At 39.7% G+C, this 16,255-nt stretch overlaps 1 protein-coding gene across 1 annotated transcript in view; it reads left to right on the top strand.

The window, feature by feature from the left end:
• ZNF451 (zinc finger protein 451) overlaps positions 1 to 13,466 on the top strand; it is an 89,192-nt gene extending 75,726 nt beyond the window's left edge. Inside the window, exon 15 of the mRNA XM_010848704.1 lies at positions 11,623 to 13,466. Coding sequence (XP_010847006.1) covers positions 11,623 to 11,669 — 47 coding nt within the window. The 3' untranslated portion in view covers positions 11,670 to 13,466. The remainder of the gene's footprint in view (positions 1 to 11,622) is intronic.
• The last annotated feature ends 2,789 nt before the right edge of the window (positions 13,467 to 16,255 follow it).

Below are 16,255 nucleotides of genomic sequence, written 5' to 3'. Positions count from 1 at the left end.
TTACATTAGTGGATTCAAGTAAAGATACTTTAAACTTTTAATTAACTGTCCTATGAAGCAGAGATATAATGCTCTAATCCCAAGAAAATCAAAGTGGTGTCACGCGTGTTTTCATTTCCTGCTTTATGTAAAATGAGTATGAGAAGCACACAGTGTCCACTCTAAGTTACTGAGCAGTGGCCTCCTCTGTACTTGCCTCCAATGCCTTCCTTTCCCTTCCTTTTCACCCAGCAAGAACCAGCTCAAATATCATCTCTTAGGTTGAATTGCCACTTTGTAGACAGTTTTGTATGATCACTGCCTCTTAGATCTTCCATCTTTAGAGAAAGCTAGCGGCTCCCATCTCCAGACTCCCTCTGGTTTAAACATTTTTTTGTTTGTATTTCTCATGCCCACCAGACTGTGAGCCATTCAAGGAGTAGGATCATGTTTTATTTATCTTTATTTCAGTAACAACTAGCACAGGGTTTTAGCACTAAATGATCGTTGAATGAATACACTTCTAACAAACAAAATAAGTTAGGGCTGCTAGGACCCAGCTCCCTATAACTGGATTAAGGAAATTAAGACAAACCATTTGGCCGGAGAATATTGGGTGATTGAGTTGACTCTGCACCATGGAAGCAAAGTGATGTTGTAGTCCAAACCCAATAGCAAAACTTCTCCAATCTCCTCTCATTCCTTCTCTCCTCAACACAGCATTTTAAAAGCCTGACAAATGGGTGGTAAAAAGCAGGGTCAATTTGCTTGTGACTTTGCCCTGGGAAAAGGCAGTTTCTTTTGTGGCCTCCTCTCCCCCCGCTGTGATTATCTCAATCTTTGTTATTCTCTGTAGACCTGTCAGAGTCTTTAACTACCCAAGCCCATTATAAAGATCCTGGGTAGTCTCAGCTTTGGTCTGTGAGTGATATAATATTTTCCAAGTCCCTTAACTTCACTGTGTGTCAGTTTCCTCAGTTTTAAAAACAGAAATACTAGTATACCTGCCCTACTGGAGTAGCCTGGCACATGGTAAGCAGTACTGAATTGGTTGCTGCTGCTTGTGGGAATCTTAGTTCCCCAAGCAGGGATCAAACCCACACCTTTAGTAGTGAAAGCATGGAACCAGGGAATTCCCCATGATGGTGATTATTATCAGTATTCACTGTTTACCTGCACCTAAGGTCTGCTCTGTGGAGAAGGCAACAGCACCCCACTCCAGTACTCTTGCCTGGAAAATCCCATGGACGGAGGAGCCTGGTAGGCTGCAGTCCATGGGGTCACTGGGAGTCAGACACGACTGAGCGACTTCACTTTCACTTTTCACTTTCATGCATTGGAGAAGGAAATGGCAACCCACTCCAGTGTTCTTGCCTGGAGAATCCCAGGGACGGGGGAGCCTGGTGGGCTGCCGTCTATGGGGTCACACAGAGTCGGACACAACTGAAATGACTTAGCATAGCATAGCATAGCATAGCATAAGGTCTGCTCTGAAGTATACATGTTCAATAGAGGTATTCTGACCCAAATCCCTGGAAAAGAAGTAAAAGACAGCAATAAGTGGGTTGCTGCTAATGTAAAACCATCTTTCTGTAAATGTCATCAGTTTGCCTTAGAGTTCCTTCAACTAATAGCAGTTGTCAGTACAATTATTAATATTATAACAAATAGTAAAACTATAACGTAAACAGTAAAACAGTATAACTCTGTGGCCAGTTTAAAGAACAGAGAAAGAAGAGACTACTGTGTTCAGTTTTTACTTGAATTGTATATGAAAAAAACCTAACACATTTAAAAGTGCTGTTAATTTTAACAACCTATAAGAGTCAGAATATTTCTCCTATTTTTCATAAAAACTTAGTCTTCAAACATTTAGTAATTTGCTTTCAGATTCATAGCCTCCAAATGAGTGGAGCATGATTTAGTATAGGCCTTCTAACTCCTATTGCTGAGTTCTTTCTTATTTAGTCATATTACCTCTCTTTCAAAGAGAATGAAATAAAGGCAGAGAGAAAAGAGAATAAGGGAAATACAGACTTAGCCATAACAGAGAAAAACAAGGACATATTTGCTGTAAGTGTTCTATATTTCTTCATGTAGCTTTGAATCACTGTCTAATTTCCTATCATTTCAACCTGAAGGATTCCCTTAGCATCTCTTGGAGGGCAGATTTGCTAATAACAGATTCCTTTAGTTTTTGTCTGGGAAAGTCTTGATTACTCCTCCATTCTTTGTAGATATAGAATTCTTACTTGACAGATTTTTGTTTGTTTTTTCTTATAGCATTTTAAATATGTTCTCTCACTGTCTTCTGGCCTCCATGATCTTTATGAGAAATAAGCTGTTCGTCTTATTAGAAACGGCTTACACGTGATGAGTTGCTTTCCCCTTGCTGCTTCTGTTGACTTTGGCTTTTGACAGTTTAACTGTAACATGTCTTCAACATGAATCTCTTTGAGTTTCTCCTGTTTGGAGTTTGTTAGGCTTCTTGGATGTGTAGATTCATATCTTTTATCAAATTTGGGACATTTAAACTCTGTTGATTCTTTTTTCTATCTGCTTAATTTTGTTAAACTCCTGTAACAGATTTTTCACTTTAGTTGTACTTTTCAGCTCCAGAATTTCTATTTGGTGGCCTTTCATAATATCCACCTCTTTATGATATTCTATTTTGTTCATACATTGTTTTCACAATTTCCTTTACTGCTTTGCTCATGGTTTACTCTAGGTCTTAGAACATAAGACAGCTGGTTTAAAGTCTTTGTTTAGTAAATTCAATATCTAGGTGTCCTCAGGGACAATTTAATGCAATTTTTTTCACTTTGTATACTTTACTGTTTCTTTGTATTATTTGTGTTTTTGATGAAAATTGGATGTGCAAATATTATAATGTAGTACTTTGGAAATCAGATTCTCTGTCTTCCCCTTGGTGTGCTGTTTGTGATTGTCAAAGGCTGTAATTGTCCATGTGCTTAGTTCCAGATTATTTTTGCAAAAACTGTACTCCTTGTCATTTTTGGTTACTGAAGTCTCTGTTCCTTTAGCTTGTTTTCAACTATTGTTTTGACAGAGATTTCCTTGAATACCAGGAGCAAACAGCAATCTCTCCTGAGCTTCAGCTGTGTGCTAGCACCTTCAACATTTAGCCAGCTGTGCACTGAGCCTGGTGGCACAGTGGTAAAGAATCTGCCTGCACTGCAAGAGCCACAGGAGACTCAGGTTCCATCCCCAGGTCGGGAAGATCCCCTGGTGGAGGAAATGGCAACCCCCTCCAGTATTCTTGCCTGGGAAATCCTATGGACGGAGGAGTCTGGCAGGCCAAAGAGTCCAGCACAGTTGGAGTGACTTAGCACGCAAGCGTGCACTGAGCCTGCAGACCAGTCAGTGGCGAAGGCTCAGTGTCTTCTCAGGCATTTTCTGAGCGTGCATCCTGTACTGGGTATGTGCCTGGTTACTGAATTCCCCAGGACACAGAGGTGCTTTTGAATGCCCTAATTTCCCAAGGAAATTCTCTTCATGGCTTTTCCTCCCAGATATTAGGTGTTCTATTGTATGTCTCACCCATCATCTTTTACCCCAGGCCATGGGCTTTTTGTCTGCCTCACAGTGTTTCTGAGCCACGCAGACTGCTTTTCTGCCCGGTGTGGGGCCTGAGCTTGTAAAATAGACGATGCCTTCAGATACAGGATAGAACAAAAGCAGTAAGTTGTGACTTCTGCTCTGCTCTGCTCTGCCTGGAGCCAGGGACGAGGGTCCCACACCAGGAGTATGGGCTGCTGCAGGGAGGGATAGTGAGCTGGTGGGGAAAGGGCAAGTGAAGATACCACTAGGCTTTCCCACTGTTTGTTTGTTTGCTTTTTTAATTATTTGTTTTTGGCTGCACTGGGTCTCTGTTGCTTTTGTGTGGGCTTTCTCAAGTTGCAGTGAGCAGGGGCTACTCGTCACTGCTGTGTACGGGCCTCTCATTGCGCTGGCTTCTCTTGCTGTGGAGTACAGGCTCAGTGGTTGTGGTGCGTGGGCTTAGTTGCTCTGAGGCGTGTGGAATCTTCCTAGATAGGGATGGAACCGTGTCCCCTGCATTGGCAGGTAGATTCCTATCCACTTCACCACCAGGGCAGTCCCCATACTGGTGTTTGTGTGATCTTTGTCTGGATTCAGTGTTTGCTTTGTTGCTGTGACCCTTTGAGGATTTTCCAAACTTTTGAGAAAGTTGTTTCTGCCCAACAGTTTAGGCGTGTATTTCAGTGTTGTATGTGGAAGGACGGGTGTTTGGAGCTACCTATTCCACTGATTTGTTGAAAATTCACTCTAGGACCTGTTCTTCTTCTTCATGTCAGTTTTGGAGAATGATGTTTTGCGAGAAATTTGTCCGTTTTACCTTGATGGTCAAATGTACCAGTGTGAAGTTGTTCATAGTAGTATTCCTTTATTATATACTTTTTATTTCTTTAGGATTGCTGATGATATCATCTCATTTTTCCCCTAATATTGGTAATTTTTGTTTTCCTCTTCACTAACTTGAAGTTTATCAGTTTATTTGATCATTTCAAAGAGTGAACTGTTTTTAGTTGATAATTTCTCTCCTTTTGGTCTGCTCTCCATTTCATTGATTTCTGCTCTTTATTATTTCCTTCCTTCTACTTTGAGCTTAAATTTTGTCATCTTTTATAGCTTTTTAATGTGACATTTAGACTGTTGATTGAATTTTTTTTCCTTGTTTTTTAAATGTAAACATTTAAAGATGTTTATTTCCCTCTAAGCCAGGATAAGCAAGCTTTAAGCTTTTTCTGTAAAATACTATATAGTAAATATTTTAGGCTTTGTAGTTCCTGTGGTCTCTGTTAGTTACTCAACTCTGCTATTATAGCATGAAAGCAGCTATTCTCAATACATAAACAAAGGAGTGTCAAGTATACAGTGAAGTTTACAAAAGTTACTGGTGGACTGGATTTGGCCCACAGACTGTAGTTTGTCAGCTTTCTACTTTTTACTATGTTCCACAACCTAGACAGCATATTAAAAAGCAGTGACATTACTTTGCCAACAAAGGTCCATCTACTCAAAGCTATGGTTTTCCCAGTAGTCATGGATGGATGTGAGAGTTGGACTATAAAGAAAGCTGAGTGTCAAAAGAATAGATGCTTTTGAACTGTGGTGTTGGAGAAGACTCTTGAGAGTCTGTTGGGCTGCAAGGAGATCAAACCAGTCCATCCTAAAGGAAATCAATCCTGAATATTCATTGGAAGGACTGATGGTGAAGCTGAAACTCCAATTCTTTGGCCACCTGACATGAAGAACTCACTCACTGGAAAAGACCCTGATGCTGAGAAAGATTGAAGGCAGGAGGAGCAGGGGACGACAGAGGATGAGATGGTCCCCATGGCATCACCAACTCAATGGACATGAATTTGAGTAAACTCCAGGGGTTGGTGATGGACAGGGAAGCCTGGCGTGCTGCAGTCCATGGGGTGGCAAAGAGTTGGACACAACTGAGTGACTGAACTGACTGTGTTCCACAAATTTTCATGTTTTTGCTATGAGTTTGAAATATTTTCTAATTTTCCTTATATTGTCTCCTTTGATCTATTGACTCTTTAGATATATTGTTGAATTTACAAATATTAATATTTGAATGTCTTATTATTTCTAATTTAATTTTGTTGTGGTAAGAGAATATACTCTGTAAAATTTAAAACTTTTGATATTTATTGAGACTTTCGTGTCTCAACCTGTGGTCTGTCTTGATGAATATTCTGTATGCACTTGAATGTATTTCTGTTTTTGATTGTCAGTTAGGTCAAGGTGGTTGATAATATCAGATCTTCATCCTCAGTGATTTTTTTTTTATCTAGTTAACCTGTCAGTTACCACAGTAGTAACAGTGAGCTTCTTCATCAAGGATTGTAGATTTACTTTTTCTCTTTAGTTATTTTGTGTTTTGAAGTTCTGTTTTTAGTTGCATATACATTTCTGATGTGTGCTAAACTGATCTGTTTAGCGTTATGATACTATGAACTGTTCTTTATCTCTGGTAATACCTTTTATCATAAAATGTTTTTGTTTGATATTAATATAGCTACTCAAGCTTTCTTATGCTTAATATTGACACAGTGTATATTTTTCCATTCTTTTATTTTCAGTCTATTTATATCTTTGTTTTGAAACTACGTCTCTAAATTTGATTCTGAATTTGAAACTACGTCTCTAAGTTTGATCTTACTTTTTGATTTACTCTGACAATCTGTCCAGTTTTTTATGGTTGCTCGGTTATGAGATATATACTTTGGCTTTTGTTATAAACACTATAAGAAAATATTATTTTTTGCTCTAAACATTGCTTTGAGTTTTAAAGAAAGGAAAGAAGAAATAGAGTTTTTAATATTTATCCACATAGTTACCATTTCAAATGACCTTTCATTCTTTCCAGTAGATTATGGTTTCTATCTGATGTCCTTTTTCTTCAGCCTAAAGAATTTCCTGTCCTGTTTTATATTAATGTAATGCAGTTTTGCTAGTGTTGAATATTGTTTCATTTATGAAAATATCTTTATTTTCCCTTTAATTTTGAAGTATATTTTCTCTGGCTTTAGAATTCTGGTTAACTAGTGTTTTTTTCTTCAGCACTTTAGAGCTGGAGCTCCATTTTCTTGTTTTGTGGCCGGCCTCCTTTGTTTGTCCTGACAAATGACCATAATTTCTATTATTGCTCCCCTATATGCACGTATGTCATTTTTTCCCTCTTATTGCTATTAATATTTCCTCTTTGTCTTTGGATTTTAGCAGTTTTTGGTAATGTCCCTGGATGTAGCTATCTTTGTATCTACTTGGAGTTTCCTTAGCTTCATGTTATCTCTAAGTTTATAAGTTTCCCCCAATTATTTCTTCACAATTGTTTGTCCCACTTTCTGTCTGCTTTTCTTTTGGAACTCCAGTTACGCATGTTCTGTGGTTTAGATTTACCCACAGGTTTGTCATCTTCTTCCAGTATTCTTTCTCTCTTTTCTTCATATTTGATCACTTCTGTTGTCCAGTCTTCAAGTTTATTGTTCAGTCTTCTGCCACCTCCAGTGTTAAGCTGACTTAGTAAATTTTCAGTTTCAAAACTTGTGTTTTCTCTTTAATAGTTTTTATTTATCTGTTGAGATTTCTTATCCACTCAACCTTATGTCCTTGAAAATAGTTTTTTAAAATCTCTTTTCTGCTAATCCCAATCAGTAGCTTGATTATCTTGTGTGTCAGTTTCTTTTGTGTGCTCTTCCTCTTGACTGTGCGGCACATTTCTTCTTTCTTTGCAAGTCACGTGATTTTTGATGTATGCTGGATGTTTGTGATGTAAATTATAGATTCTCAGAATACTGTTAACTTCCTCTGAGGAATTTTTTTTTTCTTGTAGGTAGTTAACTTGCTGGACTCGGACACCAAACTCTCTCTCCACCACAGCAGGCAGCAGTTGCTTGCTTCTTTTAGCTTTCCGACTGCTGTTTCTCACGAGAATCTCGGCTCCTTTCTCGTGTATGCAGAGTTCAGAAGTCAGCCAACGATTTGTAGATTCGGAGGATCCTCTTCTGTTACTTTCTCATTTCTGCTGGGATCTCTTTCTGCTGTTCCTACCCTCCTGCCACCACCTCCCCTTCACACCCTCTGTCATCTGTCTGACTCCTCAGTTTGCATCCTGTTTCACAGGGATGTCGGCATGCCCTAAGGCAAATGAGAAACAAGGTGTAAAGCTGCATATTTAGCCCTGTGTAATTCATTTATTTCAATAATTAACTTCGGTCCTATTTCTACCTGATTTTTATTGTTCTTTAGTGCCTTAAAATAGTTTATAATTGTTATCTAGGGGAGAATTAATCCAATAAGCTGCTACTGCTGCTGCTAAGTCGCTTCAGTTGTGTCCGACTCTGTGCAGCCCCATAGACGGCAGCCCACCAGGCTCCCCCGTCCCTGGGATTCTCCAGGCAAGAACACTGGAGTGGGGTGCCATTTCCTTCTCCATTGCATGAAAGTGAAAAGTGAAAGTGAAGTCGCCCAGTCGTGTCCGACCCTCAGCAACCCCATGCACTGCAGCCTTCCAGGCTCCTCAGTCCGTGGGATTTTCCAGGCAGGAGTACTGGAGTGGGGTGTCATTGCCTTCTCCCCAATATAAGCTACTCTACTGTTAGAGTGAAAGTTTATTGGAAGTGGAACCATTTAGTTGCTTTCGTTTTTATCCATTCTAACTGGCAAGTTTAATTCCTGTAAGTTCACTGTGAGATATTAATGTTTTTGTATTTACTTCTGCAATTTCATTCTTAGCTTCCTCTTTGTTTTTTCAAGTTGGTGTGTATCCTGTGTATTTGTTTCTGTTCTTTCTGTGGTTACCTTGGCATTTTATCACATTTTTTATATGTAACTTAAAGACTAAAGTGTATGTACATGTTGTCTGCCTCCATAAAACAATAAAAGGACTCTGGAACACTTCAGCTCTGATCCTTTTCCCCAACTTATACCCTGGTCCTCCAGATTTTTGGTTCTCTGTGTGTGTATATGTGTATATAATACACACAGAAATTGTACAAAACATCTCGCAAAACAGGTGACCATCTTTCAGATTAAAAAAGAGTATTACCAGTGGGTTGATTTCCTGGGGCTGCTCACCTAAGTACTACAAACGAGGTGGCTTAAAACAATAGAAATTGTCTCACAGTCGTCGCGTTCACCCATCTAAGGTCAAGCTGTTGGTAGGGCCATGGTCCTGCTCCCAGATTCTGGTTGTTAATGTCAACTGTAGGTGAAGGAAAGTTGCATGGCTCGAGGTAGCCTGGAGTTAAAACTCCCCTCCAGGTCCTCCCCACTATTCTATGCAAAACAAAGAACTCTCTCACCCAAAGGGAAAATGGACATTAGGTTGGTTATGCCCAGCTTCCAGCCGGTCCAGCCTCTGGCCGATCTCCAAAATTCCTTGCCCCAGCTGTTCAAGAGATAACTACTCCGAACAACCTTGGAGAAGAACAGGCCCCCTTAAGACAGTAGATTTCCACACATATGCCTATATATACTTACTCTTTTCTTGGGTTAGTGCAGCAGCTCACTAATCCGACTGCTGCCCCTTCTCGCCTCATTTAAGGTGATCTGTTCCTGTAAAGTGTCGGCTTCCATCTTTTTCTGAACCTTGACTTCTCTAACTCCGTTACCCAACAGCAGGCATTCCTTGGCTTGTAGATGTATCTGTCTCTGCGTCCATCATCACGGGACCATCTACCTGTGTGTCCATCTTCACGTGGCATTTTCTTCCAATAAGGACGTCAGTCATGTTGAATTAGGGCTCACCCTAGTGACCTCATCTTAACTTGGTCACACTCACAAAGACCCTATTTCCAAATTAGGTCACATTCACGCATACCAGGGTAAGAACATATCTTGAGGGGGGCACAATTCAGCCCACAATGGTCAGTTCCCTAGAAGCATCCCCCTCACTTAATTTCAGTTAATCAGAACACAAATAGCCACATATAGTCAGTGTGCATCACATTGAACAGCACAGTCATGGTCTATATTACTCATATTTTGGGTCTGAATGCCTTTAGTTAACACTTTTACAGATTCATCTGATTGTTAGCATGTAGCTTTGGTTTGTTCATTTCCAGTACCTGTAAGATAACTTTACACATAAATCAATTCATGTATCACTCACAGACATTGGGTTGGCTGTTGCAAATAATTTCCACATTTCTAGGAATATATACTGAGGTGGAGACTTGCTGACATTCAGCTCTAGTAGATTATGCAAGGTTTTTTACAAAAGTGGTTGTTCGAATTTTTTTTTCATTCCAGTAGTGAGTGTGAGCTCCTACTGATCTACATTTTCACTAATCATTGAATTATTGGTCTTTTTAATTTTACCTAGTGGTAGGCATTTTTTTGTGGTTTGAATTTACATTTTTCTGATGATTAATGTTTATTTGACCTTTTGACATCTTTTGCCAGTGTCTTTGCAGATTTCTTGAGTTTTGACTATCTTTTTACTGATTTTTCTGGTTGAAATCTTTCTAGGTATAAGATCTGTGTATTGCAAATATTTTCTCTTTATGTCTTGTCTTTTTACACTCTCCTTTTGATGGATTAAAGGAATTTTAATGCATTCCGAAGTACCATTCTTTTTCATAATGTTTTTGAATCCTGTTTAATTCTTTCCCTACACTAAGGTCCTGAACATAGTCCCATGTTCTTTGCTGTTTGTTGTTCCACCTTTGCTCTTACACAGTTAATACACAGTAAATCTGAACTGTATTTTTGTATATTCCATAAGGTGGGGATAAATTTATTTTTTTTCCATGTGGCCTACCAGTTTCCCTCCATCATGTATTGAAAACCCCACCTTGCCCCACCATTCTGCAAGGCTGCCCGTGTAATCGATCAGGTTTCCATAGAGCTGTCGGTGCTGCCTCTTTGGTCTGTTCACCAGTTCTTGGGCTGGTTTGTTGTAGTTTAGTCACTAAGTCGTGTCCGACTCTTTGGTACCCGACCCAATGGACTGAGATTTCCCAGGCAAGAATACTGGAGCGGGTTGCCATTTCCTTCTTAAGGGGATCTTCCAACCCAGGGATCGAACCCGCATCTCCTGCACTGGCAGTCGGATTTGCACTGGTACCACATTGTTAATTACTATAACTTTGTAATAAGTTTTCATAAAAAGAAATCTTGTCACCTTTTTCTTCTTTGTTTGCTAAGAGCATCTTGGCTTTTCTGTACATTTCTTCATCCCTTTGAATTCATCTTAGGGCAATGCACTGACCTAGAATCTAGCTTTAACACAGTGTAGAGTAGCTTGTAGTGTTTTAAATTCCTAACGATGTAACACTAGTGCCCCAGCTCATAGGAAGAGGTGGCTGCATATTAGAGGAATTATTGTGCTTGTGAACCCAGTAGACTGCGGGAGACCATGGACTGGACAGGATTAGATAAATCTGGTGTGAGAAGCTAGTGAAGGCCAAGAAACTTGACACCTAATTACCCCCTTGAGTTTTTAGCATCATTCTCAGGAAATGGAGAAAAAGACCAGTGAACCCAAGAATGTCTGCCTTGCTCACTGTTGTATTTTGTACCTGATATACAGTGGGCATTCAATAAATTTGTTCAGTGAGTGCATATGTATATATAATAAATGCTTCTCAGAGGATATTATATAGCCTTGAATTGGACTCTTTGTCTTAGATAATAGAAAAATTAAAACTAAAATTTTAATAGCTTTTGAGGTTTTGCCATTTCATGATTTTGCCTTTCTTTTTCTACTGGTAAGTTTTATATGTATTACCTCAAATCTTTTTTGGAAATAGATACTCTTTTTTCCCCTGTTAAGTCTGGTGAATACCTGTCAGTCATTCTCGAAGTTTGTTGTCTTTCTATGTCCCTAAATGGAAATAACTAATAAGTTTCTTAGCATTTTAAGCTCAGATATACTGTAATTCAGTTTAAGATCATATCCAGATTCTCATATTTCAAAAGTCAAATTTTATGATGAAGAAACTGCAAAGTTATCTTCAGTTTCTCCAAGTTGTATTTCCCTTTCTTCCTGAAAATACAGATGTAGTTGATGAGACTTACATTAAGTACATTTTTATCAGTTTTCTGCCCTAAATGTTAAAATATTCTTTTTTAATGCAGATGTGGAATTAGAAGAAGCTATTAGAAGAAGTCTTGAGGAAATGTAACTAAAGGTATTACCACACAACATCAAGTGGCCTTGAAGAGACTCAGGATGATGAATTCTTGAGTTTGTTTTCTAAAGGAGACCACAGACCTACTAGTACAAATGTATTTGAAAACACACTGTTTTTGCTTTTGTATGTTCAAACTCTGATATTGCTTTGTGTTTTTGTGCCATTTGCAAAAATGTATAGAGGAACAGAATATATGTTAATGCAAATACAAATTATATATTCTAATATAGGTATCATGTTTCCCAGGTAACCTTGAATTCATATACTTAGGTTAAAAGGATTTTAAAAAAAGAAATAAAGAAGCCCTTGACTATTGTTTATGTTTCCCAAATAGAATTGGTTCTTTAATTTTAATTGTACTGTACAGATAATTCTAGTTTATTTTTTTAAGAGTGAAAATGAATATAAATAAAACTATCATAGCTCATTTTTTCTGTAAATTTTACTTCTCATGTGGCACTAATATATATTATCTTTGAGGTCTTTTTATGATTATTGGAAGAGAGCAATGGAAACTGATCGTGAAAACAGATGAAGAATTTTATCAGCAATGTTCTTTGTGGCTTTCACTGAGATGTATAGTCCTGCTTTAATTAGAGCTGTACATTGCTGGAATGAAAAAGAAAACCAACCTAATTTCTTTGAAAGTAGTAAAAAGAAAGTTTTTCCATTCTTTTTACCTACTTCGACTTTCATATGACTTGTATTATTTTCTGTTTAAAGGGAATGATGTAAAAGTATTTGCATAGAATTAGGCATACTTTTAATATTAGTCCTTTTATATATATATATATATATATATATTTCTGTAAACATAGTATTCTTTAGAAAATAATGTTGAAAGTCTACTCAGGAGTAATCTTCCTTAACCCTTTAAAATTTTTAATTCATATGGAAGTATCTTCATGTTAGTTATTCCATCAGTGTCCTACAGTTGGTATTACATATTTAATTTTTAAATGTTGAAGCCCCATGATGAATAATAAAAAATGTTATATAATTAGAAGACTAAAAAGGGGCTTGTCATACAATCTTTGTGAATATACTTCATGTTATTTGACCAGAAATGTCATCCCTAAAAATTTTGAGTAGTAATTATTTACCAAACTTAAATTTTTCTATAAATATAAATTTTTCTTTAAGACAAAAAATATCATAGCTAGAACTTTGGTCTTTCTCTGCAACTAGATAATTGAGTGTTAAATAGTATGACTTGTTTTATTATTATCATATAGTCTTTTCAGTCCACATTGGAAACCAGTTTGTGTTCTTTCTTTCTTAAGCTGTCAGTTCTGTCCTCCGTGCTTGCTTTTTAAGTAGACGTCATAGCTTGAGAATGCCGTAGTCATTTTTCCAAAGCGAGCACACTGTACTGTTAATTTGTTAAGAGTAGGTTAAGGCTTTGGGAGGTGGTTACAGAGCTTAAAGACGTCTGGGGAGCCTGCTCAGCAGTGGGAGGTGAACGGGTGTCCAGGAGACGGCTGTGCTGGAGGCGCCTGCTGGGCAGAGGCGCTGTGTTGCTGGGACACTCATGTGTGAATGGTCCAGAGTGACACAGTGGGGAAGGGGTAGTCATCATGATCCTTAAGGTCATTGGGTTGCTTAATGTTTTAGTAATTGTCACTGATTGTATTTCTGCTTACTACAAAATTAAAAATCATGTTTTAGTTCAGTTCAGTCGCTCAGTCGTGTCCGACTCTTTGCAACCCCATGAATCACAGCACGCCAGGCCTCCCTGTCCATCACCAAGTCCCGGAGTTCACTCAAACTCAAGTCCATCGAGTCAGTGATGCCATCCAGCCATCTTATCCTCTGTCATCCCCTTTTTCTCCTGCCCCCAATCCCTCCCAGCATCAGAGTCTTTTCCAGTGAGTCAACTCTTGGCATGAGGTGGCCAAAGTACTGGAGTTTCAGCTTTAGCATCATTCCTTCCAAGGAACACCCAGGGCTGATCTCCTTCAGAATGGACTGGTTGGATCTCCTTGCAGCCCAAGGGACTCTCAGGAGTCTTCTCCAACACCACAGTTCAAAAGCATCAATTCTTTGGGGCTCAGCTTTCTTCACAGTCCAACTCTCACATCCATACCTGACCTTTGTTGGCAAAGTAATGTCTCTGCTTTTGAATATGCTATCTAGGTTGGTCATAACTTTTTTTTCCAAGGAGTAAGTGTCTTTTAATTTCATGGCTGCAGTCACCATCTGCAGTGATTTTGGAGCCCAAGAAATAAAGTCTGATACTGTTTCCACTGTTTCCCCATCTTATTTCCCATGAAGTGATGGGACCAGATGCCATGATCTTCGTTTTCTGAATGTTGAGCTTTAAGTCAACTTTTTCACTCTCCTCTTTCATTTTTATCAAGAGGCTTTTTAGTGTCTCTTCACTTTCTGCCATAAGGGTGATGTCTTCTGCATGTCTGAGGTTATTGATATTTCTCCTGGCAATCTTGATTCCAGCTTGTGCTTCCTCCAGCCCAGCGTTTCTCATGATGTACTCTGCACAGAAGTTAAATAAGCAAGGTGACAATATACAGCCTTGACGTACTCCTTTTCCTATTTGGAACCAGTCTGTTGTTCGATGTCCAGTTCTAACTGTTGCTTCCTGACCTGCATATAGGTTTCTCAAGAGGCAGGTCAGGGGGTCTGGTATTCCCATCTCTTTCAGAATTTTCCACAGTTTATTGTGATCCACACAGTCAAAGGCTTTGGCATAGTCAATAAAGCAGAAATAGATGTTTTTCTGGAACTCTCTTGCTTTTTCAATGATCCAGCAGATGTTGGCAATTTGATCCCTGGTTTCTCTGCCTTTTCTAAATCCAGCTTACTCATTTGAACTTAATTTAGACACATGGAGGAGAGTGGATGTCACACAAAGTAATGGGGAATATTATCAAGAGAATGTTTCTGACAACGATGCTTACTTGTTTGCTTTTATTCGTTTTTCATTTTACTGTGATAGGTTTTTTTTTTTCTTTTAAAAAGTTTTTATTGTGATGCCTTTTTATACCTGAATAACTGCTTTTGTCAAAAAAATGAATGACAGTGTTTATTTTTAAAAGGATATATAGGTAATGTACTGACAGCGTCTGGTTGGTGGTATCATTGACTGTCTTAAATAAAAATTCCTCCCTTAAAGAGTTTGTTTTTGGATGCTTGGTATCCTACCAGCCCAACCCTTCCTTCTGTCTCCTTGTCCTCCTGACCATTTGGTCACTCAGACCTCTCCCAAGAACAAGGTGCAAGGACTCTCCTGGACTCCCTCGGGCAGGGTAACCAGAGACTCAATAGCATAGGCCTCAACTTAAAGAGCTTTATTTTTTTCCATCAATATTTTTCCTTTAAATTTCTTTTAAACCATTTATTCTTTCACTCACTAAGTATTTATTGAGTACTTATATTTGTCAGCTACTATTCTAAGCACTTGAAATACATCAGTGAGCAAAAGGAAGCCCTCACCTCCGCAGTGGGGCACACCTGCGGGCGGTGCTGAGATGAGGAAGGAAAACAGCCGAATGAGCTGAGAAGGACCGGTGGGGGCGGCCGGGGACGGGGGGCTTGCTGTTCCTACTAGAGCGATCAGGGTCCTTAGTGAACTTGAGCAAAGGCCTGAAGGCAGGGAGTGAGCTTATCCAGACATGCAAAGTAAGGCTAGCGCAGGCAGCTTGGAGACAAGAGTCCTTTGAGGCCTCTTCTGAAGGCCTTGGCTTTTCCTCATTTTTTACAAGTGAGGAGCCGCTGAAGGTTTCTGAGAAGTGCTGTGCTGTGCCTTATTCTGGATCACTGTAGCTGCTGAGCTGAGCACAGACAGTGGTACAAACAGCACCAGACCAGATGGGAGGGCAGGGCTGGGATGCTGGCCCAGTGGGGAGTGAAGATGGGCCTGGGTATTCTCTGGAGTCGGAATCCACAGAGTCTGAGGTGTGAGAGAGTCCAGCACATTTACAAAATGTCTAAGGATTCCAGGTTTGTCATGGTACGATAAAACGTCTAATGAGGCCAGATGACCCCCTACAGCAGTTGTGAATTAGTATTTAGAGTTCAGAGGAACTGGGATCTAGCCTTAGGGGCCTCATCTCTGTTCAAGTACCTTGACTTTGATCTCAGATTAAAGGCTGGGCTCCAGCCTTGAACTGTTGTTATCCCCTTCCAGGTGCCCTGTGCATCCCCTCCGTGTACTGCTGGGCAGAGCCACGAGGAAACGCGAGCAAAGGCCCCGGCCCCGCCACCACTCTACTACTCCCTGACCTTCACGGTGGCCGAGCGGCCTCCATGGTCTTCTCATAACAGGAGGTTTATACAAATGGGGCTTGAAACGGTCTTAAATAACAATCATTTCACTCGAATTCCAACCAGTAGCTTTTAAACAGAGAAGTCATTACAAATGCTTTCATGAGAGTGGGTGTGAAAACGGTGAGGTTCACCTTGCCCCCTACAAGCAACTGGACAGGGCGGCTTTTTGTTTTCTGCTCTGTAGGCTTCGCTGTTGGCGTCCAGACTCCTGTTCTCACCTCGGGAAGGTGCCCAGGAACCACGGCTGCGCAAAAGACCCCTTCCTCGCGGCGGAGGGCCCCGGGGCGGGG

This window comes from Bison bison, unplaced genomic scaffold, assembly GCF_000754665.1.
Source record: "Bison bison bison isolate TAMUID 2011002044 unplaced genomic scaffold, Bison_UMD1.0 scf7180017864270, whole genome shotgun sequence".
In the NCBI taxonomy this organism is placed as follows: domain Eukaryota; kingdom Metazoa; phylum Chordata; class Mammalia; order Artiodactyla; family Bovidae; genus Bison; species Bison bison.
This window is presented reverse-complemented; position numbering and strand designations above follow the sequence as displayed.